Raw genomic sequence first — 26,415 nt, forward strand, 5'->3', positions numbered from 1 at the left:
ATTGGTGGCAGGGACTATTCACTACAATGAGATGTTTCCTCACCGCAAGAGGCTTTTGGCCTAGCAAATGAGAGATTGAAACCATGAATTGAACCCAGAGATTCCTGCATGCTAACAAAGAATGCTACCAGTATGATATCAATCCAGCCCAACAAGCTTCTTTAAAAGGGAAATCCAAAATAATTGAACTTAAAACATAGGAGCAGATTTTGCAAACAGCAGAAACCTAGGGCCATGTGCAATTTGAAACCAAAATTACTGATGTGTTTACAGAAAGCAATTATATCTCTTCTCAGCCTTCATTTTGATAGGCTATATCAGCCACACTCCTGTCTTCTCTCATAAGACAGTCTCTCCATTTCCCTGATCATCCGTGTATCCTATCACTGCACCTGTTCCAATCTGAATTTATCATCCTTGAACATGGGTAACCAGAATTGTACTGGTAAACTTTCTTTGCAGCATTCAATTTCTCTCGAATTACCCCCAGGCCAACACTTTCAAAGTGTCTGAAGTTAGGCACCTGAATCTAGATTTAGGCTGCGGTTCTGTGGGAGTCTTAAGCACTCAGCATCTCTGAAAATCAGGCATCCTATTTCGGTGCTTGGATGCAGATTAAAATGCCTAATTTAACAGGCATGCAGGTTTGAAAATCCCTGCTTTGTAACTCTCTGAAGTTCATAGTTTTTGTTCCCATAGTTCTGTGGCCTAACCAAACATTCAGACAGCATGAGTATTTCAATAGGTTCTGCCACTTCTGACCCTTCCCCTTTTGATACTATCACCCCGTTGCCCCAACGAAACAAACAGAATTATCAGAAAAACTCTCGGTTATTCATAATTTTGTTTGTTTGGGGTGTGATATTCTCCTGCTACTTTTTGGCTATTTAAAGGGAACATATTTCTAAGTATCCTTAGTCTGACTGCTTGATGCAATAAAATATGCGTATTGTAATGGGTAAGACAATTTATCCTGTGAAGAGCCTAAAGCATTCCAATGTAACCTCCGTGAACATGAAAGCAAGAGATGAGTCTGCACCAAACTTCTGGATCAGAGCACCCCCAAAATGTTAGGAAAGCTCAGATCTAGATGTGAAGGATTGTTTAAGGTGAAAGCATAACTGCAAATGCTGTTAATGGTTAGCATTCTTTTCAGTTTTCTTGTTCCATTCTTCTCATACCAGGCATCCTTTCACTTGATTCGTTCTGGTAGGCGATTTCCCTTATTCATTGTGCCTTCTCTTCCCAATCTATCATTTATCTCCTATACCTAACTATCTGCCCCACTTTATTCCTCTCTGCACCATTCACCTCTTTATCCTGTTCTTCATCATTCAGATTTGTTCTTGTGTTTTGGTTCTTCTGAGGTCTCTCCTGACCTTGAAGTCTTTCAGTCTTTCCATTCTCCCTCTTACGCTTCTACTGTTTACGTTAACAAAAGTCTTCAGCAGCAATTTTAATGAAAACCACTCTGAATAAAGTATTTCCTGCAGTATTTTCCATCAGGAGTTCACCAAGAGCAATGGTTTTTCACTGAGGTTTCCAAAAGAGGTACCACAGAAAAGACTATTAATCTGAGCAATGATTGAAATACAAATCAAATTCGTACAATAATTCCATACTGTCCAATGTTTTAGATGTTTCTAGAGCACAAATAGAAGAGAGCAGCAATCTAAGCACTATATATTATATTTAAGTGCTGACTAGTTATTAAAACTTTTGCCACTTTGTTTAATCTGCAATAACATTGCTGATCTTACCCAGGCATCTGTTTAAACATATTTTCATGTTAATAATGCAGTCAGTTACTGTGGTTTTCAGAAGAAAAGGTAAAAAAAAAATCATATCTATCTATCTAGACTATGGGGAGAGAGACACACATACACACATTCCCGTGCATATTATTTTTCCTCTCTGGTGTTGATACGGTAAGCATTTTGTAGTGATAAATCGGCATTAAACTGGGCTGAATGGACTCAATTATTAAAACAAAGCCAACATGAGCCTTTCTAAAAATAAAAACTCCTTGGTTGCAGTCTAATAGGTTGCACTGTATACTGGAACTTCCTTCAATTGTAGAGATTTTTTTTTAGCCATTCTGTTTACTGGAGAGCTAGTCATGGTATAGTTCTTTGAGTGAACGGTGATGTGGGGCTTGGTTTATTGAAGCAAAATCATAGTGTCGGAAGGCACGGTGGTTCAGTGGCTAGAGTAGGGACCTTGGACTCAGTTTAAGCGGGTTCTGGTCTCATCTCTACCCTCATGGATCTTGGCTACTTAGATTTTCAGCTTTTGGGGACAAACACTGTCTCTCACTCTGTGTCCGTACAGTACCTAGCACAGTGGGGTCACAGTCCTGGTCAGAACGTCTAGAAGCTATCATATAAATGGTAAATATCAATAATTGAAAGAACAGTAGTTAAGTCAATGTGACATATACAAATGTTTATTGATTTCCATTGGCCGGATGCCAAGGTTAACAATTTCAGGGTATTTTGGCAGGGTTGGCTTTGGATTTTTTTTTGCAGCGGTGGGGAGGGTTGGAGTACAAAGAGACATCACTTCTCATGATTCACTGACGAGGTGGCCAATAAATTTTGCTGTCTTCTCTGAACTTTGAGGTCTTCATTACATTCTCTGATACTTTCCTTTCTATCCTTTTCTGCACTGGATGTATCGGAACATATGTCTGACTCCATCATTGCCTCAAGCCCAGCTCTTGAGCCTCATTCACCCTTAAATCACCAGCAGCTTGACACAACCTACTTCACTTGTCACCAGCTCACCAATGGGAGCTGTCTGTGCCCCATTTAATCTGTGAAAAATATGGATCCCTTCCAATCTCAACTATTGCCTCATGCATTCCTGTTTTCTCTGCCACACTTAAAAATGATCACCTCTATCTGATCTGAAAAATACCTGACTTGACCCTTCTTCGTTATTTGAGAACTAAGATCTCACCTTCATCCTGCCTTTCCTCAGCAGTGGTCTGGAGAAAGAGGTCTTCACTCCCTTTTCTGACTACCTCTACCAACATAGTCTCTTTCTGCACTAGACCATTTTACTGAGACTGTTTTTCTCAGATAATGATTTGTCCATGGCCACATATCCCTTTTTTCAACCTTCCTAGTAGCTTTTTATCACTGTCCTTCTTAAATCCCTTAAAGAAGAATCTTCAGTATGCACTTCTGGGTTGAATCCTCCTTTACATCTAAAATACAGTGGGTTTTTTTTTCATTTCTTCCTAAGATTTTCTTTTCCTCTTGTGTCTTCTGCTGTGGAGCTCTTCACTTCTATGCCTAGCTTTTCTTTTCTGTATATTAAAGCTTCATTCTCTGGGATATTTCATTGCTAATTTCAAGCTTTGACCTATTTTTATACGTGCAACACCAGTTCTGCATTGCCCTTGACTCATCATGTCTCCGTACTGTCCATCTGTCTGGACTCTGTCAGCATCTAACTACAGTTTCCACTAAACTCATTGCTTCAAGATCCTGGTCAAAAGTCTCTTTAGTCCTGTCTCTGAATCCACTAACACACTCCTTAACCCTTAGTTCACATGGCCTTGAATATTGGAGCTATCCTTCTTCTGAATTAGCCCTTTCTTCCCCTATTTCTCTTATCATTAATTCCATCCATCGCTATCCTGTGAATTTAACCAAAATCTGCTTTTACTTTGACCCTGCTTTTCTTGAAATCCTTGTTCATGCCTTAATCACATCCTGGCTGAACTATTTCAATGCTTTCTTTGTCGACCTTTCAAAACTTCAGGGAGTCCAGAATTTTGCAGCCAGACTATTCTTTTGCTCTTGGAATGGAGTTGCTCAAATACTACAGTGTTGGGCACTAGAAGAACTGGAATAAAATCATTTCCTCCATCAGCTTCAGTGGGTTCCTATTTGTCTTGAAGTTAATAATTGCACTTCTGGACTCTCAGTGCCCTACCTCCCAAACTTCATGTCTACCTGTCCCCAAGGTCGCTTCTTGTACTCCTCCATTCTAAGGACTCAGTCAAAGAGATATCCCTTGTGTTTTCATGAAGGGAGTATACTTAGATTGGGGGAAAGGATGGAGAGTGTAGGATCTGTCTCCCTTCTTCCCAGTGCTGTGTATGTCCCTCTGCAGGGTTGGAGCATCAAAAAGCAATCCAGTATTTAGTGTGGTATTTGTCTCCTTGAGTGCCTGATCCACAAAGGCTGCTACAGCACCCGGTTAGGGAATTTGGCCCTTTAGTTCAAGCTGTAGAAGTTCACCCTCTTAGATGTGGAGGATCCTGGGCAGTTCACAGTGGTGACCAAACAGATGGCTATTACAGGTTCTCACCCAGGGGGTATTCTTGCACGGACAGCTTGTACTTAACAACTAAATTGTTTTTATTTAATCATTGTGTATCACTAGAAACTGGTGTCAACTGCAACTCTCTGCAATCCAGGACCCCATCTCTCAAGTAAGAGGGTGACCTTCAGCCTCTGCTGACATATCCCCACATTGCTACGTAACGAGCTGCAGCTCCACACAGTCCTCACCCCTGCAGGATTGAGCACAGAGTGGGTGCTGGGGCTATTACTATGCTGTCTGTCAAGAAATGCGATTATCTTAGCATAGTGGCTTTGAGGGGGAGAAAAACTTGAATAAGATTTCTTGAACTCAGGCACAGAGACTCACCCAAGTAGACAGGAATGGCAAGATGCATTTAACCTCATTCGTTTCAGCAGGGCTGACTCTGCGCAATCCATCAGTGTACAGATACATTAGAGGAACTCAACTATTTCCACATCTCATTTACATAATGGATGGGATGTGAAATGAGTCCTATGGAAAAGAAGCACCCTGGAGGCACTAAAGTTTATCACAATACATAAGAGTTCTTTTAGATCATTGCATTAAATTTCCACTAACAAGATAAATTAATTGTCTGTATTACTGTACTAACCCAAAGCGGATAAAGTGTGTGTTTTCAGCAGAGGAAGGCAGCTGTTCGAGACAGCTTCGTGGTTATAGGAGGAGGCAGGAGAGATTTAGTATGTCTCCCAGTATTTGCATGCCATCATGCCAGTCCTCTCGCTGCCTCTTTAAGAAATCTGGCTCCTTTCTAATCTGATGTTGGACTTCAGCTTTATTAGTGAGGTGAGGGAGAATGAGTAAATCAACTGTATCAGACAAGCCTCAGGACATCTAGAAATTGATCATTCTGCAGAAATAAGCACTCTTGTGTTTATTAGCTGGGAGTTCATCACTATCGCTTCTCTTTATCCCATTCCTAAGAGATTTCAAAGCTATCATCATGGCATTAGCTCTTCTGAGTGTAGTACCGCAGATAAAGATCGGGAGATCTATCTAATGATGGCTTTCTCTCTCTCTCTTTCTCTCCCTCCCAAGTTTAGAGCTATTCTGCTCTTTTTAAAAACGGAAGAAAATTGGTGAGGTGCAGTAAAGTACAGTCTTGGTGTCTTACAATTTCACCTCCACTGATGGCAGTGCAAGCCTTTAAAAAAAAAAAAAACAGGAATTCTGTGCTATTGAATGGGACTCACTGTATATGGTAGAAAATCCCCTGCAGAAGAGGCAGAATTTGAAGGCTCTAAGAGGAGAGGAAACAGGAGAGTAAAAGCCATGGAGCAGAACTGTACATTAAAAGTACAGCTATTTTAAAATGATAATACATGTCAAATGGAAGCCATGGAAGTGAATTCCACAAGTTAGATAGGAAATAATATTACTTTAAGAAGAATAATTACTTTCCTTAACTACATTTATCACATGGTAATTCAGTTCCCTCTTCTGGAGCATGATTCAGTGCTAAGCTTTTGACTGATCTACGTAAAATCCACTAAAAAAAAAAAAAGATTTACCAGATATTAGGCTTCTTCTGGTTTTTATTCAAAGTAAACAGTAATCAAAATGCAAATAATTTGATCCAGTTAATGTTGAGATGTGAATTACCATGCAAATGTACTGTATAACTAAACCATGTAAAGAGAGAGAAAAAAGCTCTCTTCCTATAAGAGCAGTGTGATGCATAAACAGATGAAGTACAGTAGTGAATTCTCACAATTCGGTAGGTTTTGTGAAATATAATGTAATGATCCCTCGGAATAGAAAACCATTCCACAGCAGCAACTTCACAGCACTCTTTTATGTCTTAGCTGATGTCCTCTTTAGCGTGGCTTTAGCAATGGCACGGTTATTATTTATGATTTGTATTGAGCTAGCACCTAGAGGCTCCAATCAGGAGCTAAATACATATATAACAAAAAGATGGATGCTGACCTAAAGTGTTTGCAATGTAAGTATAAAGATGAGAGAAAGTAGATGGCTGCAATATATGGAGAGAGCACAAGGTAACTATAAGGCAGGCATTGTCATTTAATATAGGTTAGTAGAGCACCTAACACCGTGGGGCCCAACTTAGCTGTGGCCTTTAGGCACTACTGCAGTGTGAATGCTAAATGATATTAGTAATTTTAAATTAATGTATTAAGTACCAGCCAAAGCACATCCACTGCTAGACAATGAATGACAAAGTCAAATTTGTACCAGAATATTGAGAGACACTATAAACTGTAAAGAGCTTTTAAAAAAGGACCAGTTTTACATCATGATTGTCTTCTTGCTTAATCGGGTTTTACACCGGTAATACTTTGACTTGAATAGAGCTATTTCCTGATGTACACTGGTAGAAATGAGAGGTGCATCATCCCTTTACTGTTCTAGATTGTTCATAATACCCCCTTAGAGATTAAAAACAACAATTTTTCTCTTCTGGATTTGTCCTGGTTTTTCCATTTGGCAAATATTGATTAATTTCCCCTCTGCTTTGGCCTGGTTTGCTTACTTGTTCATGTATTCGTTATTATATATAATGTCAGCACGGCTCTGGGAATTGAAGGGTTGAATCTGACTCACTTACTTACTTCTGAATCAGGAGTAAATTTATTAATATCAACAGAGTAATGGCAGTGTAAATAAGATCAGACTCAGGACAAGGGTTTATAATTCAACTTGTGCTCTCTCTGTTCCTGGATGTAAACAGAAGCAAAATACTAAATATTGTAGGATCACACAGAGAATGCATATTTTAAATGATGAGTTCTCATTGACAAAGCGGTGGATATTAAGTCAGGAAAAAATTTCCACTAGATTCTAAGGTACATGACAATTTGGGCTTCTTGTGTGTGGCCTTCCAAACAGCCTCAAGAAGAGGGAGTGACAGTAGGGTAGCCTGCGCCAATAACCTGGAAGACACAAAATTTGGGTTCTACTCTAAACCCTGACATTGACTCATTGTGTTGCCTGGGGCGAGTCATTGCACTGTTCTTTGCCTCGGTTTCCCTATCTGTAAAAACTGAGATTACAATGTCGACGCACTTTTGCAAAGCACTTTGAGATCTGTAGGGGAAGTTATGATTTTCACTCATATCTCAGTGTAAAGCCAAATCAGCAAATTAGGTCAGTGTAGTAGTTCAGTCTTAATTTTCACCTGGTAAATTAGACAAAACAAAGTGCATAAAATCTTACAAAGCAAAAAAAAAAAAAAAAAAACCATACCAGTGACCCCCTTGTGCACTTGTGACAAGCTGCAACTGGAGGGGATAGTCTTTAAAGTAATTCATTAAATGTGTAATTCTTCCTTGGGATGAGGATTTTCCTCAATGATTTGTATGACCTCGCTAAACCCACCGAGGTGGTAATTGAGCAGCAACTTCTTCTTCAGAAGAAACAGAATAAAAATATTGAAAATATTGACTCACCCTGAAGGCAGTAAGCAGCACTTTGGTCTTTGACCTTTAAGCGTCCTAGGGTAGTCAATAACCCGGCTGTCAGATGCTGTGCTTGCCACTGATCTTGATTTGGGAGTAGTTTAACCTTGAACCAAGATCCAAGTAACCACGGCAACAGGAAGTAGGCCTCTACATTCAAGGAGTGGGAATCCATAAATCAAGGTCCCTAATGCAAACACTGTGTGCAGGTAGAGATTTGAGAGGATAAGTGGTTTGGGAGGGATTACCTTTGCAAAATGAATGGCTGTCCCTTGATATGCTGGAGCACAGTTTCACAGGCTTTTTTCTTTTTTTTTTTTTTAATCAATAGAGGTCAACAGGTTACAGCTGCATGTTTTCATACAGCTTTTTATACAGGCCCTTCATTTTAATTATAACCAGATGTTGGCTTCATGAGGTTGTTAGCAGTATTATATACCCTGTGTATGTACACACACACACATAACAATTTATCTATAGACTCACATACAGAGAAAGACAACCTTAATTCTGGCATTTCCTAACTTTTGAGTGCACAGCTTTGCGAACTTGACGTTTGTTTAATGTCGTTTTTGTATGTGATATACATGTTACATAGACATGCAAAAACGACATTAAACAAACGTCAAGTTTGCAAAGCTGTGCACTCAAAAGTTAGGAAATGCCAGAATTAAGGCTGTCTGTGCAACCTTAATTCAGCCCCCTGGTGTGTATGCATTATGGTGTGGTGTGTAATTACATGATCACATACTATTTTTTCCATAGGACCCCTGCCTCATTTAGTGCACAGGATGGACAGTACTCATTTAATGAGAAACTAGTCAACATTTTGTTTTCCCCTTGTTGTTACTTATTTACTGCACGTTATTCAAACCCTCCTTCTTATTTACTCCACATTATTCAGGGCCATCTCATGGGCTTTTCTCTGGTGCCCATCACTATAGATTCAGAGTGCCTCAAACATTAATGATTTTGTTTTCAGCACATACCTGGGAGGTGAGAAGGTGCTATTATCCCCATTGTACACAGGCACAGAGAAATTAAGGAAAAAAGTGCCCAATTTGAAACACTTGGAAGTGATTTTTCAGAGTACTTAGCATTATATAGCACTCTATGTTTAAAGCACAGCTCCCACTGACCTCTGATGCAGCTGAGAGTGCTCATCATTTCTCCAAATCGGATGCCAGGGTCTCAAGTCAGGCACCTAGAAAATGAAGAATACCCACATAATTAGTGGACACTTATGAAAAGTTTAGTTCAAGTGACTTCCCTAGCATCATATAAGAATGCTGACAGAGGCCAGGGATAAACTCCAGTTCTCCAGGGTAGCATTCAACTGCCTTGACCATGAAACCCTCCTTTCTATTCCTGCTATTCCTGCCTCATTCAATACATTCCTTCTAACTTCTGCACCAGATGACGCCAGGAGCCCTACAGACAACTCTGTCTTTCACTACTCAGCCCTGATCGACCCCCAGAGGACTGAATGAGGCAGGACCCTGTGAAAAAAAAATCCATCCCAACGAATTAAAGTTTGACATAGTCATAAGCTATTGAAAGATGGGTCTTTCCAGTAAGAAGGGTAGAGCAACCTTAATAATAGGTGTGGCTACCAGCCCCACCTATAATACACACCCACTATCTCCAGAAAGTTTTACAACTTTGGAACATTGGTATCATTCTAATTTGTTTCCTGTTTGTATAATATCCTGTCTCAAGATTTGTTGGCAGAATTTTGGACATCAAAGCTCATAATTTCCTTGACATACCCTCAGCTCCGTGACCGCTCTCAGACAAAAAAACCCAATGAGTCAATTGTGGATTCTCCATCATGGACAATTTTTAAATCAAGATTGGATGTTTTTTTCTAAAAGATCTGTTCTAGGATTTATTTTGGGGAAGTTTTGAAGGTCAGACTAGATATCACAATGGTCTCTTCAGGCCTTGGGATCTATAAATAAGTGATTATAACAGAGAAGTTTATAAGTGAATGTGGCGGACACAGTAGGTAGGGGAACTGATAAATGGAAAATGCCACTGAATAGCGATGTGGTCATGCCTGTGTTTGTATATATTTGTTTTGTGCAAAAAATAGACTTCTGGGATTATTCTGTTAGCTGAGCATTGTTTATAGAGAACTGTGATGGTACATCCTGAGGCAAAACTATTAAAAACAAATAAAAATCATGATCCTTGCTGAGATCAAAACCATATTACACACACTAGTAGGGAAGTATGGAAATATACTGGGACACTAAGACAGCAACAGTTCATCCTGTCTATTAGATACCTATCACAGCACTCCTGTATACTTCATATTTATTCATCCAAATATTTTTTTTTATTTACAATCCCCAGGAATAACAAGTCCCCACTTAAAAGCAGACCAGACTTCACTTCATAGTAGAATGGAAAGTTCTGCCTGTAACATGATGACCAGAAGGAAACCAGCAGCTATTGAAAATATTGCAATGCCACCAACGCCCGTGTTATCGCTCCTACCTTCATCCTCAGCAACATCTGATGCAGGTAACTGTGTCTTCCCTCTGTCCCGTCTGTCTGTTTTTCTATCCGTTCATTACCAGAGTCCAGTTAGCGGAACAATTTGTGCATGTGCAACTATTACTGACTTTGGTAGCACTTGCTTGTGTGTGTAATCGATTGGGATAATCAGACCCCGTTTTTTCTAATATTTCCTTATCACTGTGGTATCCGAGCTCTTCAGAGCTATATTAATCAAAGGATACCAGCACCATTGTACTAATGAGATAAGTTGTGCCATCATTCGTGGCTGGAGCAATGGATTAGAAGTCAGGATTCTTGGATTCTATTCCCAGCCCTGACATTCATTGCTTGCTACTTAGCAGTTTTCATCTAATGTTCCCACCATGCCAAATGCACAATGAACATCGAAGAAGCAGCTGAGGTAGCCTTTTGTATATATAATCCACTGGTGAATGTGTGTCACAAGCACTCATCTGTGCCAGTCCATAGAGGACATGAGTTGTTACAGCCTATAGCTAAATAGCCTTAGCTCTGGAGTGCCCTGGTTGAGTCTCTTGTGTGTTGGCCAAGATGGCAGCCATCACATCTACTCAGGTTATTTTAGTGTGATTTCATATATTGCACCTGGTGCAATGGACAGGGCCTTAAAAGTAAATGGGAAAAAATAAGTAATTAAGAGTAGCATTGGGTATATTCCTCTCTCTGAAACTGTTTTCCAGTCTACCCATGTTCTGTGCTACTGTTCCAAATGAGATCATTCCTGGTGATGATTTCCTTTGGTTAGAAATGTAGCTATCATTTGCCCATCATCTTTGTTAATCTGTGAAGCTTGGGTAAAAAGATAGGTCTTGCATTGTGACTTGAATGTGACAAGACTAGGAGCTTTGTCTACACTTAAAATGCTGCAGTTGTGCCATTGTGACCCTTTAGTGTAGACATTACCTATGCCGACAGGAGGGATTCTCCGATCAGCGTAGGTAATCCACCTCCCTGAGAGGCTGATTCTTCCATCGACCTAGCACTGTCTACACAGGGACGTGGGTCAACTTTACGCTGCTATGCGGTATGGATTTTTCATACCCCTGACCAACTTAATTAGACCAACCTAATTTTCTAGTTTAGACTAGGCCTTAGGCTAACCCCAGTCTCCAGTAATAGGGAATCCACAGTGCACAGCCCTTCACTGAGATCTTCCTATACCTCGGGAGTTTCTTAACCTTGATATTCCTCAATTTCCCCATTTGCAAAATGGGTATAATAAACGGTTACCATCGTCGCAGAGTTTTGCAAGAATTGGTTATTTAATTGACCTATGTGAAGCACCATTAAAGAGCAAAAGTACTTAGCTTCTAAACGAATCCCTTCATCTCGGATAAATAATGAAAACAAGGGCTCCATGCATAAAGTGGTTTCTGTAAAGATAACCTTTTTGTATAAAATATTCAGGAGTCTCTGTTTATATGCAGGAAAGTATTAAAGAGCTGAGCTAAGGGCAGATTTTTTTTTTAATGCATGAGAATGAAAGCACACAAATATTTTATGATCAGTTGCAAGATGAAAGTGTACGCTTGTCTACATAGTTCACTCGTTCCATTGTCAGAAGTCTAATTAAATTGTTGGTTTATCTGTAGCCCAGATGTTGAAATAATTTAGTGAAAACCAAAAGAAACTGTGTTAATGGGAAAACAGGACAGTACTGTGGATTTCCTGTAATTAATGGGGAGCTCTTTGAAAACTTCTTGATTCAAACCAAGTCTACAAACTGAGCCCAGCTGTTGAGCAAACACTGTTCTCTGTACTATGCTGTTGTAAATGGCCTCAGGCAACTCCAAAGGGATCTGTAATGACAGTCATTAAGAATAATCTTTAGTGCTACAGACAGACCATAGCTGTCCGGAATAAAGTTAGGGAGTTAGTGGTGAACTCCCCAACAGTATGATGAACCTGTGCTCACCTCTTCATGTAACACAGTGATTCATACAGTTTTAAACCAGCACTGGAAATGTCTAGCTTAAGCAAAGCTTCCCCCCTTTGCCTCAGAAGCTATTTCCTGTGTCATATCAATACTCTGTGGCTTCCTCGCATGGCCTGTAACCATTTCAATTTGTCTCTATTTGCGAGACAGAATGACATTGCATCTGTGCAGATGAAGAGAGAAGAGAAATAAACTCCAGCCCTTTCCAAATAGTTTCTTGTTTTCTTGCAAGTCATAAAAATGTCTTTTTAAGGATTTGATTGATTTTGTTGTTGTTGTTTTTAATTATTGTGACTCAGGGGGAGGCAGGTTTGTTTGTATCTGGAGGGTGGGATAATAATGGAGTAGGTGTGTAAGGGCTCAGTTGGAAAGAGGACCCATTGAGATGGGTGTAACAGTGGTCTGAGACTTTATGGTGTGTTTTCACAGGCTGCCCCTGAACCAGGGTACTTGTACAGGGCACAGGAGCATTTGTGAAGAGCTAGTCTATGTTAGCCATGGGGAAACCTCACACAGTTGGTGTCAGATAGACGTCCAGAACTGCAGGTCCTTATCTGAATTAATATCCATACCTTGGGATAACGGAACCCTCAATGGGCTCTGACTCTTTCCCTGTGGCTCTTCATTATCTTTGAAGTAAAAGCTCTTTCTCCTGTCTAGTAGCTCCTCTGAGTGGAGTGAAGGGAAGGTGCACCTAACATTTCTTCTTTGAGACTGATGCCTAAGACCATCCTTCTGTCCCTCTCCCACAGCTCCTCTTCACAGTGTGGGAAGTTTAGTATTTGCTCTCTTCCATTTCTTGCCTCCAACTATTGGGGCAGCTCCTTTCGTGGGAAGGTCAGAAGACATCCTATCCCTACCAGCAGCCTCACTGGTGCTGTAATCAAACTCCCTGCATTCTGGGTTGCATTCTGTAGGACCGTCTGACATCACATCGCCTTTGAAAAGTAGTGGCATGATTGCCCAGAGTGGGCCTTTCAGAACAATCCAGGAAAGAGGAAGGTATATAGGGAGGCTGGCAGGGCTGGTTGGGAGAGTCATAAGGCTAGTAGGATGGACCATGAGATGAGGTAAATAGGGTGGGTCTTTAACAAAACGTTTAAAGGCTTTAAAAAGGTTCAGCGCATAGGATGGGTGGTTGAGGTTGGCCTGTTTTGAATCTGTTCTGGTTCACCTAGCTGTAGCCTCTAGGCTCTAGCCAGATTGTTCCAAATAGACACAAGCCCTCATTAGGGGCAATGCAGAGCCATACCGCCAGTCCCTCAAGCAGCACAATGTTTCCTCTTGCTCCCTGCTACACAAAGGCAATGGTCCTGCTTCACCATCCCTTTGGATGGACCCGCCTGCTCCAAAGGCCAGCACTCAGTTGGAGTAGGACTATTGCCTCATCCCTTTTGCGGTACTAGAAGAGAACACTCCTCTAGTTACAAGCGGCCTAAAAGTGAAGGATAAAGTAAATACAGGAAAAAAGATGCAAAAGAACTACTGAATCCAAATAAATATTCTAACCGCCCTGGAACTGGGTTCTGATCTGTGTGAATCAAATTGCAAAGATAAGTTCTTACGTAGATTGTCAGCTCTTTGGGGCATGGACTGTTGTTTTGTTCTCTGTTTATACAGCACCTGGCACTTTGAGGTTCTGGACCATGAGTGGGCCCCCTAGGCACTACAGTAATACAAATAACAAATGATAATAATAAATATAAAGATTAACTCTTATTACGCTTAACCATGGTACAACATGCCAAGTAGGAATGTAAGAGTACATTGTACATTGCAGTTCGCTCACTAAGAGCTTCCAGATGACTTAATAACACATAATGGTCCTCAGTCCATAAGTGGCTCCCTTTGACAATTCTCTTTGATATATCAGCACAGGCACACCTCATTAAATCCTATGTGCAATCAAATGGCCCTGACGCTCCCCAACAATCTGGCTCATAGTGAATAGAGACTACAGCTAGGTGAACCAGTACAGATTCAATACAAGCCAATCATCTTATGCGCTGAACCTTTTTAAAGCTTTTAAAAGTTTTGTTAAAGACCCACCCTATTTACCTCATAGGCCTGGTATATTCAAGAGATACATACTTATAATTGATAAAATATCACAACACACCTCATAGACAAATAAACTTTACGATCAGAAGGCACCATCATGCTCCTCTTGTCTGACCTCCTGCACAAAGTGTTTTATTAGGAATAACAGCTCAGAAGCTTCAAGAGTAGAAGGGCAAAAACATCCATGTTAACATCTGACTGGCTTCCTGAGGATAGCCCTGAAATAGTGAAAGAGTCCAGTACTCTAACAGGCATGCCTAACACTTGGAAGTGAGAGAAAATGGTAGAATCCAACAGAAGGTGGCTGGCAACTTGCCAATTTAACAGTCCATTCCAAGGTCCAACTGCCCGGGAGTTAATTATACATGAGGAAGAAGAGAAGGTATATAAACAAAACCAAGGAAGACACTAGATCTAAGCTTCTGGAGGATATCCAGAATGCTGCTGAAAAGAGTTAATAGCCATATCACATGTCCACCCACTCATTAAGGGAAAAAAGTCCACCTCAGTGGCAGAATGGCCCACTTCAAAAGTAACTGTTTTGAGAAAAATATGTGGGGGATGATCAGAAAGTCACTGGCGCAGCAACAGCCGTTATTGGCAGATAGCTGATAAGAAGCATTATAATCCTCAGAGAGCTTTGGTTGCTTTGGTTTATTTCCATTTGATTTGGGTGGGGGGAGAGGGGAATTCAAACTGGAAGAGGTGCAGAGAAGGGCTACTGGGATGATCCAAGGAATGGAAAACCTACCTTATGAGAGGAGACTCAAAGAGCTTGGCACGTTTACCCTAACCAAAAGAAGGCTGCGGGGAGGTATGATTGCTCTCTGTAAATACATCAGAGGGATAAATACTAAAGAGGGAGAGGAGTTATTTAAGTTACACACCAGTGTGGACCCAAGAACAAATGGCTATAAACTGGCCGTCAACAAGTTTAGGCTCGAAATTAGACAAAGGTTTCTAACCATCAGAGGAGTGAAGTTCTGGAACAGTCTTCCAAGGGGAGCAGTGGGAGCAAAAATACCTAACTGGCTTCAAGTCTGAGCTTGTTAAGTTTATGGAGGGGATGGCATGATGGGACTGCCTACGATGGCATGTGGCCCATCGGCAGCGGCCGGAAACAAAAATCCCCAACTGCTGGAAACGGGATACTAGATGGGGAGGGCTCTGAGTTGGTACAGAGAATTCTTTCCCAGGTGTCTGCCTGGTGGGTCTTGTCCACATGCTCAGGGTCTAACTGATCGCCATATTTGGGATCGGGAAGGAATTTTCCCCCAGGTCAGATTGGCTGAGACCCTGGGTTTTTTTCACCTTCCTCTGCAGCATGGGTCGCTTGCAGGTTTAAACTAGGGTAAATGGTGAATTATCTGTAACATGAAGACTTTAAACCATGATTTGAGGACTTCAGTAACTCAACCAGAGGTCTATTTCAGGAGTGGGTGAGGTTCTGTGGCGTGCAATGTGCAGGAGGTCAGACTTGGATGATCACGATCTGACCTTAATGTCGATGAGTCTATGAAAAGGAAGGGAAGAGAGTGTGGCCAACTCTTTGCAAATTTGTCTCAAATTTCCCAAAATCTGGTGTATGTTTTTAAATCCACACCTTCTATGGTTACTTGCTTTCATGAAAATCTCAGCTTTTTCTTTTCTTTTTTAAGTTTAAGTTTCTACCCTCATGGTTGCAGAGAAATGCTTGAAAATGTGACCGGAGTGCATCCAGAAAACAATTCTCTTTTTAAAAAGCAAATAAAAAGACTCCCCCCCCCCCTTTTTTTTTTTTTTTTTTTTTTTTTAAGATTTTAAAGCCAATCTCATGAGTTTTAAATGCCTGGGGTTGGCAACACTGGAAAATGTAACGATAGCCACTGGAGTCAGTTGACATTGACTCTTGCCATGTGACAGGGATGTGACCATGTCCCAGACCATGTGATCAGGCCAGGAAATAAAGCCAGTCTCTTACCAGCACTCAACCCGAGAACACCTAATCTCCACTTTTTAGGGGTGACCAAAATACTAGCAGGGAATTTAGTGCAACTAATTGGATTTTTCCCTAGCAATTTGGGTATTTGATTTCCAGCCTTTCTGTATTTGTTACCAAAATGACTGCATTCCTTTTTTCTTTGTCCTCTATGAGTCACAAACTGTCAGTGATTTTTTTTTTGGGGGGGGGGGGGACGACAGCGGGCTACATATGGAAAATAGATTTTGTTTTGTAATTAATGAAAACCAGACTTTGGGAAGTTGGCCATCCAGGTCTTTATTTATATGAGAGCATATGTCTGTGTTTTGTTTATGACTCACTCCTACTTCTTGTATTGTAACTTGGGTTTGTTTCTGCAAGCTCTTTGTGGAATCCAAGCAACCTGGTGCTGTAAGAGCCAATAATTTATGTTCTCCAAAGGGGAAAGACAATGAATGAGTTTTCTACTCTGAAATTGGTGTATCCCAGAGCAAGCAAGTAGTGTTTTCTTTCACTGGACTGTTCCTGGTTATCTACAGAAAATGTTAAAATAGAACTTTATTTTAAACTACCGCTATAAGGATTGGGCTGTTATCCACGAAGGGAGTGATAACCCCCAAGTGAACCTTTCTATAAATTGTGGCTGCTTTTGAAATTTCGAGGATTTGAAACCCAAGCGACTGCTTGACAGTCAGGTGTAAATTAAGTTTGCAAGTAGACATGGACCGAGGTTAATTTAGTGGGATATATTTTATTCTTTACTACAAAATTCTGAATTCTCTCATTTCTTTTCTGTTAGTGCAGAACAGATAGGTTAGGAGTAAAAGGAAATCCACATTATTTCAGTAGTTTAATCAATACATTCTGTTTCATTCACAAAGGGATAGTCACTTACTCATAAGCTGCGAGCAAGTTATGAACTGTGAACCGAAGCCCCCATCCAGTGAAGAACAATTAGACAATTTAAGAAAGACATCAAAGGTCTAGCGTCCTAAGCAAAGGACTGGGAGCCAGGAACTGCTGAGTTCTGTTCCCAGCTCGGACAGTGACTCACTGTGTGATCTTGGGCAAGTGACTTAACTACAGTCTTAGATTCTGATCTAAGCTACAGTGGTCTGAATTAAGGGCTTGAGCTGAAGTCAATGGGAATTTTTCCATTAACTTCAATAAACCTTGGATCAGGCCCTAACAACTTTGCAGTCAATGGAGATAAGTCGTCATAAAACCAGTGTTAGAGAGATCAGAACCAGACTCTGTGGGTCTCAACTTTCCCATGTGCAAGCCTGAGTTAATAATACTTATCTAGTTCACCAAGATGTCATTTGGACTAATTGGTTCATGTTTGCACAGACCTTTAAAAAACAGAAAGTGCCACTACATAAATTCTGGTGTTATATGCGTCCCATGCAATCCTACTGATGCCAAGAATCCCATTCAAGTGAACTCAGAATTTAGCCCTGAGATTGTTAGCACTATTATTACTACATTTTAAAGTATACAAGCAACATTTTTCTGATTTTGAAATTAGCATTATTTGTGCCAGGTTTTCTTTTTAAAAAAAAATGCTTAATTTTGTAAGGGCAAAATTCTGTACAACCCAATGGAAATTCAATATTAAAACAATATCTTCCATCATAGGTACTTACTTGGTCCCCTTTTACTGTAATCTTTGGGCGCCTCACAATCTTTTAAATCTATGTATCCTCACAACACCCTGGTTAGGTGGGGAAGTTCTTTTACCCCCATTATGCTAGATATGGGCCGCGTGGGATTTTCAAAACACCTAGGCATTCATTGATTTTAATGAGAGTTAGGTACCTAGGTGCTTGTGAAAATCCTATTAGTCACCTATGTGCATCTTCAGTTGTCTAAAACCTTTAGAAAGTTGGCCCAAAGTGACTTGTCCAAGGTCTTAGGCACAGGAGAGACTTGTGCCCGAGTCTCTAGAGTGCTAATCTAGAATCCTAACCACTGGATCATCTTTCCTTTCATTATAGGTTCTCAGTCTGTCTTAGAAAAACAAATATAGTAAGGGAATTGAATGACAGTCTTGCACCTGAGTACTAATATTAGAAATTCTGGTAAGTTTTAGGGGATTTTTTGCAATGAATAAATTTTGCATATGCACATTCACTCTTTGGTCTTCCCAGAAAACTAGTGCTGAAGCATTTTGAGAAAAGGTGTTTTAATGAGGTGTTTTGGATGCTTCTCTGATTGTACTTTGAGTTTCTCTCATCCACAGATATTACAGAATGTAACTTACAAAAAAATCTACCGTGATTCGCATTAAAGAGACAGTATTTAGTCTCCGTTACTGCTCGGGTATCTGAGAAATTAGTTATATTCTCTCTAAGTGTAGGCATTTACAGTCGTATCTCTGATACTGCAATGTGGCAACTGTTGTTTACTGGACTTTTCCAGTGTGACTGTAGTGTAGAGCTATCAGTTTTATGACTGATTAGTTCAGGTAGTGATATTAAGGAGCACAAGCTGTATTAGTGAGTCTGGGCGCCAAAGAGAACCACAGAGTCTATGTCCACTGGCTTCAATAACGAGTCTCCTTTATAGTCATTACAACTGATTCCTGTCACTTCTCAACTGCAGTGGATACTGCAGTGACCATTAAAGGGCAGGGTGAAGCCATCAAGTGTGCAGATTTTGTGATGTATGCCAAATTGGTGACCAGTCCTACCAAGGTTGACAGCTAGTATAGTAAATCAGTGTGGCATCTCTTCACTACCATGCCCTCCAACCCCACGGGAAGGCATCAGAGCAGAGACAGAGAGCAGGCCTCTTCGTGGCAGTCCCATACAGCAGTGGGGTTAAATCAAGTCCATTGTAAAACATGTTGTAGTGAAGTCTTTATTGCTTTGGAGTTTCACAAGTCATTAGGCAAAAGGAATGAAAAGCAGGTTGGCCACTACAGGTTGCTCCAGAGAGGACATGAAGATGGATAGATCTTTGAGGATTGTTATGTAGTCGGGGTCCTAAAGTCTTTTATCTAAACTGGCAATAAAGATTATAACAATTGTTCTTCCATGGCTAATTCCGCCACTATCAGAAATAATCTTGTCTTCTTCTTCTTTTTTAATTGCTTTTTCTATGCAGGTTTCCATCTTTCTGTCATTATTTATCATCATCCATTACTATTAATCATTTCATTCTGCCCTATTAAACATGTTAAAAAAACCCAGCTTTTCACCTTTCTAAAGGTGGCAGGAGTGAGACAGTTTTCATTCATTTTTGTTTTAACAATGGATGTTTCTCTCCCTTTCTCCCCACAGCCAGTTCACCACTGAAAAAGAGATTCAAGCGTCGGGAAATTGAAGCAATCCAGTGTGAGGTGCGCAAGATGTGCAACTACACCAAGATCCTGTCCACCAAAAAGAACTTGGATCACGTGAACAAAATCCTGAAAGCCAAGCGGCTGCAGAGACAATCAAAGACAGGCAATAACTTCGTAAAAAAGAGGAGAGGGCGTCCCCGGAAGCAACCTTTCTCATTTGACGAAGACTCCAGAGACCAAATGCCAGTTCTGGAAAAATGCGTTGACCTTCCCAGCAAACGAGGTCAGAGACCCACATTGAACCCTTTAATACTGGAGCAAGCAGCCAGTCAAGATACAGTGATGGCCACTATTGAGGCTGTAATAAACATGGCTCGAGAGACACCACCGCTTCCCCCTCCTCCCCCGCCACCTCCTCCTCCACCCCCACCCCTTTCCCGGACACCACGAGTTGGAAAGCGGAAAAACAAACCGCATCTGCAGCAGCATCAGGAGGAGGAGGAGGAAATGAAAGTGAAAAGGCACCGGAAAGCAAGAGGAAGTGAAAGTGAAATTCTTCCCTAGTACAGACACATCCAATGGAACGCCTGTATCGGGTGCTGAGCACTTCGTGACCGACACCCTGAAGTGTGTAAGGGGGGTAGGTTCTGCTTGACGCCTGAAGCAGCATCAGAGTCACTCTCCTTTTCAGTAGCGTGGCAGCCATGACCGTTCAGATAGGATGGACCAATAATAATCATCGTCATCATCATCAACTTTGGCACTAGCCCGTAGGAAAAGGGGGAAAGGAGCAGGGTGTGGGTGGGGGAATTTCAAAGTTAATGAGACCATCCACTTTGCAGAGTGTCCAAAACAAATCAGCATCTCAGCATTGCTGTTCTCATATCTTGCAAGCGGAAGGCTGTCTTCTCAGTACGCATCTGAACATCATCATTGGAGCTGCATCGTCGACTTTGATTTTATTTGGCGGGTCAGGCACAACTACGAATAGCTATACCATAGTAGAACTCACTGTAAAAAAAAAAATGTAAATTCCTCAACTGTGATCTCTGTTATGATCTGTTTTAATTCATTTAATTTTTTCAGTTTTATAAACCTGCTGGGCTTTGGGGACATCATAATCCCACATGGCCTGAATCTTACTCTGACTAGACATCTTTTTTCTCAGTTATTTGCCTACTTACAAGGACTCGCTGCAATATGGACAATACACAAATACAGCCTTACATGCACACACATGCTCGTTCCGAGTGCTATCCTGAGGAACGACGGAATAGCATCACGTTTTAAAATAAGGTGTACATGGATATTCAGTAATGGTAGCACCTTTCTGTTAAGCAACTTGTAATTCCCAGTGGCATGTTAACAAAGGGGTCACCAGCCACCAAGTTGTTTTCATGCTCAGCATATAGCAGTAAAGAACAGCAAGAAACTTCTGGGGAATAGAAAATATTGTACAATATGGATTAAAATCACCAGACATGAGGGGCGGAGGAAGGCCCAATCCTGCTCATTCTCATCACCAGGAACTCCCACTGGAATCAGTGGGACTCCCAGGTGCAGAATGTTTGTGGGATTGGATCAAAACTCTGTAGCAATGCCTTGGCGTGTTGTTTAAAAAGAAAATAGCTAAAGTAGGTTGTTTAAAACATACAGACAATAAAACCATATGAAGAAGTAGGTTATTTCTTGGCAATTACTTCGTAAGACAAAAAAGGAATAAGTGTTCTTATCTGAAAAATAAAAATAATGTTCAAAGGGTAGCACCACTGCAATTGTATTAATGCCACTTTGGACAAGTTCTCCAAGTTGTGGTTGCCTTAATAAACTAAAAAGTTTTTTTGTACATAATGTAATTATAAAGCTATCAGTCTGCATGGATGCAAACTGTGTGTGACAAATCGTCTCTTTAAATGGTCAGTTTAAATTGTAAATTTCTCCTTCGAGTTGTACTTTAGCCATTGATTTTAGTTTGGATAAAATATCTGATCTCAATGTCCACAGCCCAGTTAAAAACAGTAAGCAAAACGAAGACTGAAGATGAAAGCTATTCCATTGCAGTAATAAAACTTTTTAAAAGTCAGTTGTTGAAATTTTAAAACAGAAACTTTCAATTTTATTTTATTTGACTTTACTTTAATTCCTCCAAGATTCTGAACACCTGGCATGGCAAGATTAATGTTAAAAGAGGAAGTGAGGGAAATTCCAGTGAGGGAGTGGAAAGTGGAATTATTAAATGATTCCCTTGTTCGAGAAATCTTTGATGTGGCTTATTGCCAAGGAAATTTCAAATAGCATGACACTAAATAACTAAATAAAAATATTAGTTCTCTGAAGAAAGAACGTGTTTCTTTTCTGTTCTTTATTTACAAAATCATATCAAGACTATGGTGTTAAAGGGACACTGTAAACATAAAGCTCATTCTTTTTAAAGATTGATTTTTTTCTTACTTCTGTTATAGCACCTTAGGTTATTCAGACTGAATGCATTTTTTAAAAAAATCTAGGGACAATTTTTTTGGTCTTAACTCAGTTAAAAGTCTCATTAAAACCAATGAGAGGGACCATAGAATTCTGTTCCTAATTTGTTTTTGCACCATTTATCCTACCAATTTGCTTTTTGTGGTTTTTTTTTTCTTTTAATTATGATTATTTCCTTTGCAATTCACACAGTTTAGGAGTAGCCTGGTCAGTTTCTCATTCTGTTATCATTAGTTTTGCTTTCTGGTCCTCATGAACTAGCACAGTGTTGCTGGTTGAAGTCTTGGTACTGCAGAGAAATGTTTAAATTCCCCCGTCCCCCCACCCATAAGAAACTTTATTGGTATTTAGTTTTTAAAGGAATTATTTTTTTCTCGCCCTTTGGCCTAGAACGTTGACAGTGTCTCTTTAAATGCACAAGAAAAGTGTATTCTTGTTTTCCAGGTAGACTGTAAATGGAAACTAATCCCAGCATTGACGAATCCTAGATTCAAACTCAAATGTTCTGTTTCCCCATTAGCAAAACAGAGATTTTCATGTTTAGCGGGTGGAGAAAAGGTCTCAAAGGGCCAAATTCCATCCTTGGATGCCACATGTGGATCCCATTGAAGATCATCAGAGCTGTCCATGTATCTCCAAGGGCTGAATTTGTTTCCTAAATTGTGGCTATCCCGACAGAGGTGCGCTGGGGAGCTGTGCCCCATACGCATCGACACCTCCCACACAGCATCCAGGCATAATGCAGAGCTAGTTCTCCCTGAGCACTAGACTATGGGGCCAACTCAGTGCTTCATGTCCCCAAGAGGGCCGAACTAGTGGGTTTAGGGGGTGGCCGGAACCCTGCCCCATCACACTCTTGCTAACAACTGAAGGAAATATACAGTATTCTGCCCACAGGCAGACTACTGAAGAGCACCTACACCCCACCACTACAGCCCCACCCCTCTCTCCCCTGCAATGTTCTGCATAACAGTAAAGGCACAATTAGGAATCAACAGTAGGTATGCAAACAGTAGCTTCCAAAGAGTTTACCATCTAGGTCAAGTGGTCTTTAACTAGCACGACTGAGGATTTGTTTCTTCCGTGCAAGAGCTTGCAATGGAACATAGTAGGAAGCAAGGATGCTCTGATCCAGCATTGGCTGTTTGTCCAAACAACAGCATCGCGCAGCCAATATTGGCTGGCAGATGATTAGCATGCTAATGTGTATGCAGGCAGGCGGAAAATGTTGCTCAGTGGCACTCAGAATTTGTGTTCTGCATGTTGCATAGTCTCTAAAGATGACAGGCAAGTTGCTGACAGAATAATATTATAAGGTGGTGTACTACGTGCAGGTCATAAAGGATTTAGTTTTAGGGCTTAAGGCTAAAATCCCACTCCTGAAGTTTATTACCCAACATTATTCCAGTAACGAGCTTTTTGGGTTTTTTTCCCCCTACCACTATTAAGATTTACTGAGGAACTGCCTAAATTCTCAGAACATATTTCCAAGGACTGACTATATAAAGCAAGGAAAGGGGACAGTTGGGAGCGGGGAGAGGAAGCAGTTTCTTGAGCCCTTCCAATACTAAATGTTGCGTGAAGCACCTTGCATGCTTTCGGGCACTATAGAAATAAACAACAGCAACACTAATTATAATAAATACTAGGGTATCCTACTGCATGGTCCATACTTCTCCATTTTCCAACAGTGTTTTGGACTATTCATTGTGTTTGTATCGGTTGTACTAAGCTGGGCACAATGGGGCCCTGGTCCATGGCAGAGGGGTCGTAGGTGCTACAGTAATACAATATATATAATAATAATTATTATTCTATACATAAGGATCTCCCTAACTCCTCTTTTCACAGCCCCCAACTCAGGAAATCACTTAAGCATGTGTTTAAGCACTATCCTCCTTAAAGGGATACTTTTCTGAATTGGGGTGACCCCGATCATGCCTTTGTGATACTTCTTCCTTCTAGCATCATCCAAAATATGAGGTGCAGCAGTTCTGAGACAATTAGAAGCACATTTAAACAAGAGAAACCTAAACCTAAAGACGCCTCTCTAGGTTGTATAAAACACTAAAAAAGAAAACAAAACAACAAAAAAAAAGAAAAAAATTGTAAAACCATAAAAAAGCTGCCAATTGGACAACGTGGGGAAAGCAGTTCAATCCCATGTTGGTTTGTTTTACTTTTTTCTTTTTCTTTAAGCTATTTCTTAAATAATAAATGCACATGAAGTGTTAAATATGTATATACTGTATTTCAAAAAATTAAAAAAAAATTCAAACGAATGGGGCACAAGATTGTTCTATAAGTCGTGCTGGCTAATTTTTAGTTTGTATTCATAAGTGGTTTTTAAAAGCCTTTTTTAAAGTGTAATTTGCATGTTCTACTTTGATTGTATGTAAACATATTTTAGAGCAAAAAAATGTATTTGTATTTTATTGAATATAGAGGCAAGAGAAAAAAACCTTGTACATTGTTTGAAATGTTCTTTTTGTAACAGTTTTTATTCATGAAGCATTTTTGTACATTTAAAAATGGATATGGACTTGGTGTTATTTGAGGCTTAGATACATCTGGCATGCTTTAATGTCATGCTCCTTCATGATCTTAGATGTTGGTTTTTAAACATTTTTTTCTAAAACAAAGCTCAGTCTTTTGGCTACCAAGTCTGGTTAGCACAGTGTAGAGCACTTAACTAAAAAAAAGAGAAAAAAAAAGAAAAAAAAAGAAAAGAAAAGAAAAAAAAGTTAATCCTATTCATATGTTATTCATTGTGTGAAATTAAAGGAATTCAATTCAGTCTAACATGAGTTGTGAATTCTTTTGTCTTATTTTCCATCTGTTTCACATCACTAAGGAGTTTAATAGCTTTTGGATACCAATACCATGCACTCACAAGCCCTCTTTATGGTAATGGGGAAAAACATGCTTCAGTTCGCTTTTTTTCCAAGAATGTTCTTAAAAGTGTAAAAAAAGAAAAAGAGAAACAAAGAAAAATGTCATGTGTTATGCAAAGTGACTTCAGAATTTGTGTCTGGAAAGCTAGGCCTGTGACCACTGGGGCACAAACAGCCACTGGCCCAGATCATGTCCCCTAGAAAAATACATGGGAAGGAATCTGCACACCTACCACATGGACACATCACTCAGCTACCTTCACAGCATAGTATCCCTTGCTCTAGGAACCATGGAGGCCTCTCCTGGTGGCCCAGGACCTTTGCTGAAGGAAGAAAGGGACTCCGATTGGGGGAGGAGTGTAGCACAGGGGTGGTGACAGGAAGATGCATCTCCTTCCACTCTGGCCCCATGGAGCTCTGAAGATAAAAATAATATGGTCCTGGAGCCTCACTTTGTATCCTCGCGGCTCCCAATGATCAGGTTGAATGTATCCAATCCCCCCTGATAGGCTAATGTGTTGAGAGCTTCACTTTTGGTTCCCCACAGAGGTTCGTTCCCCCAAAACAACCGTGGACAGTGTGGCGCTGGACTAATCTGCACAAATGAGGTTCCAATTCCTCGGCCATACCACAAGTTGCACTACATTTGAGTCAATGGAAGCAGCATGACTATAGGCTCATGACCATGTCTTTTTTTGATGTGTGCAAGCAAACATGCACACAATGTGAGGCCAGTCCCACTATCATTGAATCAATGGCAAGATGCCCATTGACCTTAGTGGAAACAAGGATAAGACCCTTCAGTGTACCATGATATTGCAGTGATTAGCATTTTTAGAAAACAGCTACATGTAAAAACATATATGTTTGGCCCTATATGTGCAATTAGAGACTACATCAACACAGAGCTAAAATTGAAGCCAGGAACTACTGTTTACAAGAAAGTATAGAAACCATGGTGTGAAAATAAAACCCATTTACACAACACCTTTGGGGAGAACTGAGAATCTGCATGACTGTAAGATTTGGTAGCGATGTACCAAATGACCTCTCGGTCTTTTTTTTATGTGACCTGTGAGAATAACTGGTAGGGACAAAACAACACGAGATGTAAGAGGTTGATTTTTTAGGCTTATAATAGAAAGCATTAATATATCAGTGATGCTTAGAAACACTCAGGTTGGATGGGCATTTTTTGATTAATCATTTTTTTCTTGAAAAATGCCAGTTCAAAATTGAAACCATTTCTAAAACAGGGAACAGGATTGGTTTTGACAAATCTCCCAATTTGAAAGTGAGGAATTTTTTTTTAAAGTGTCTAAAAAATTTAAACATTTTCAATATGAAAAATTCCAACTTTTTTAAAAAAAATTAAGCTAATTATACTGAAAGAAAGAAAACGTTGAAATCTAAATGAAACATTTTGCTTGACCTGACCTGATTTTCCCCCCCAATTTTTTAATTCACAATTTTTTTTGAGATTAATGATTTTG

The 26,415-nt window shown here is 40.2% G+C and overlaps 1 protein-coding gene across 1 annotated transcript in view; it reads left to right on the plus strand.

The window, feature by feature from the left end:
- Positions 1-24,830, plus strand: part of SETBP1 (SET binding protein 1) — a 324,748-nt gene extending 299,918 nt beyond the window's left edge. Inside the window, exons 4-5 of the mRNA XM_048850114.2 lie at positions 10,119-10,289; positions 19,546-24,830. Of these exons, the coding sequence (XP_048706071.2) occupies positions 10,119-10,289; positions 19,546-20,111 (737 nt within the window). The 3' untranslated portion in view covers positions 20,112-24,830. The remainder of the gene's footprint in view (positions 1-10,118; positions 10,290-19,545) is intronic.
- Positions 24,831-26,415: the final 1,585 nt, after the last annotated feature.

Source organism: Caretta caretta, chromosome 5 (assembly GCF_965140235.1).
Source record: "Caretta caretta isolate rCarCar2 chromosome 5, rCarCar1.hap1, whole genome shotgun sequence".
Lineage (NCBI taxonomy): Eukaryota > Metazoa > Chordata > Testudines > Cheloniidae > Caretta > Caretta caretta.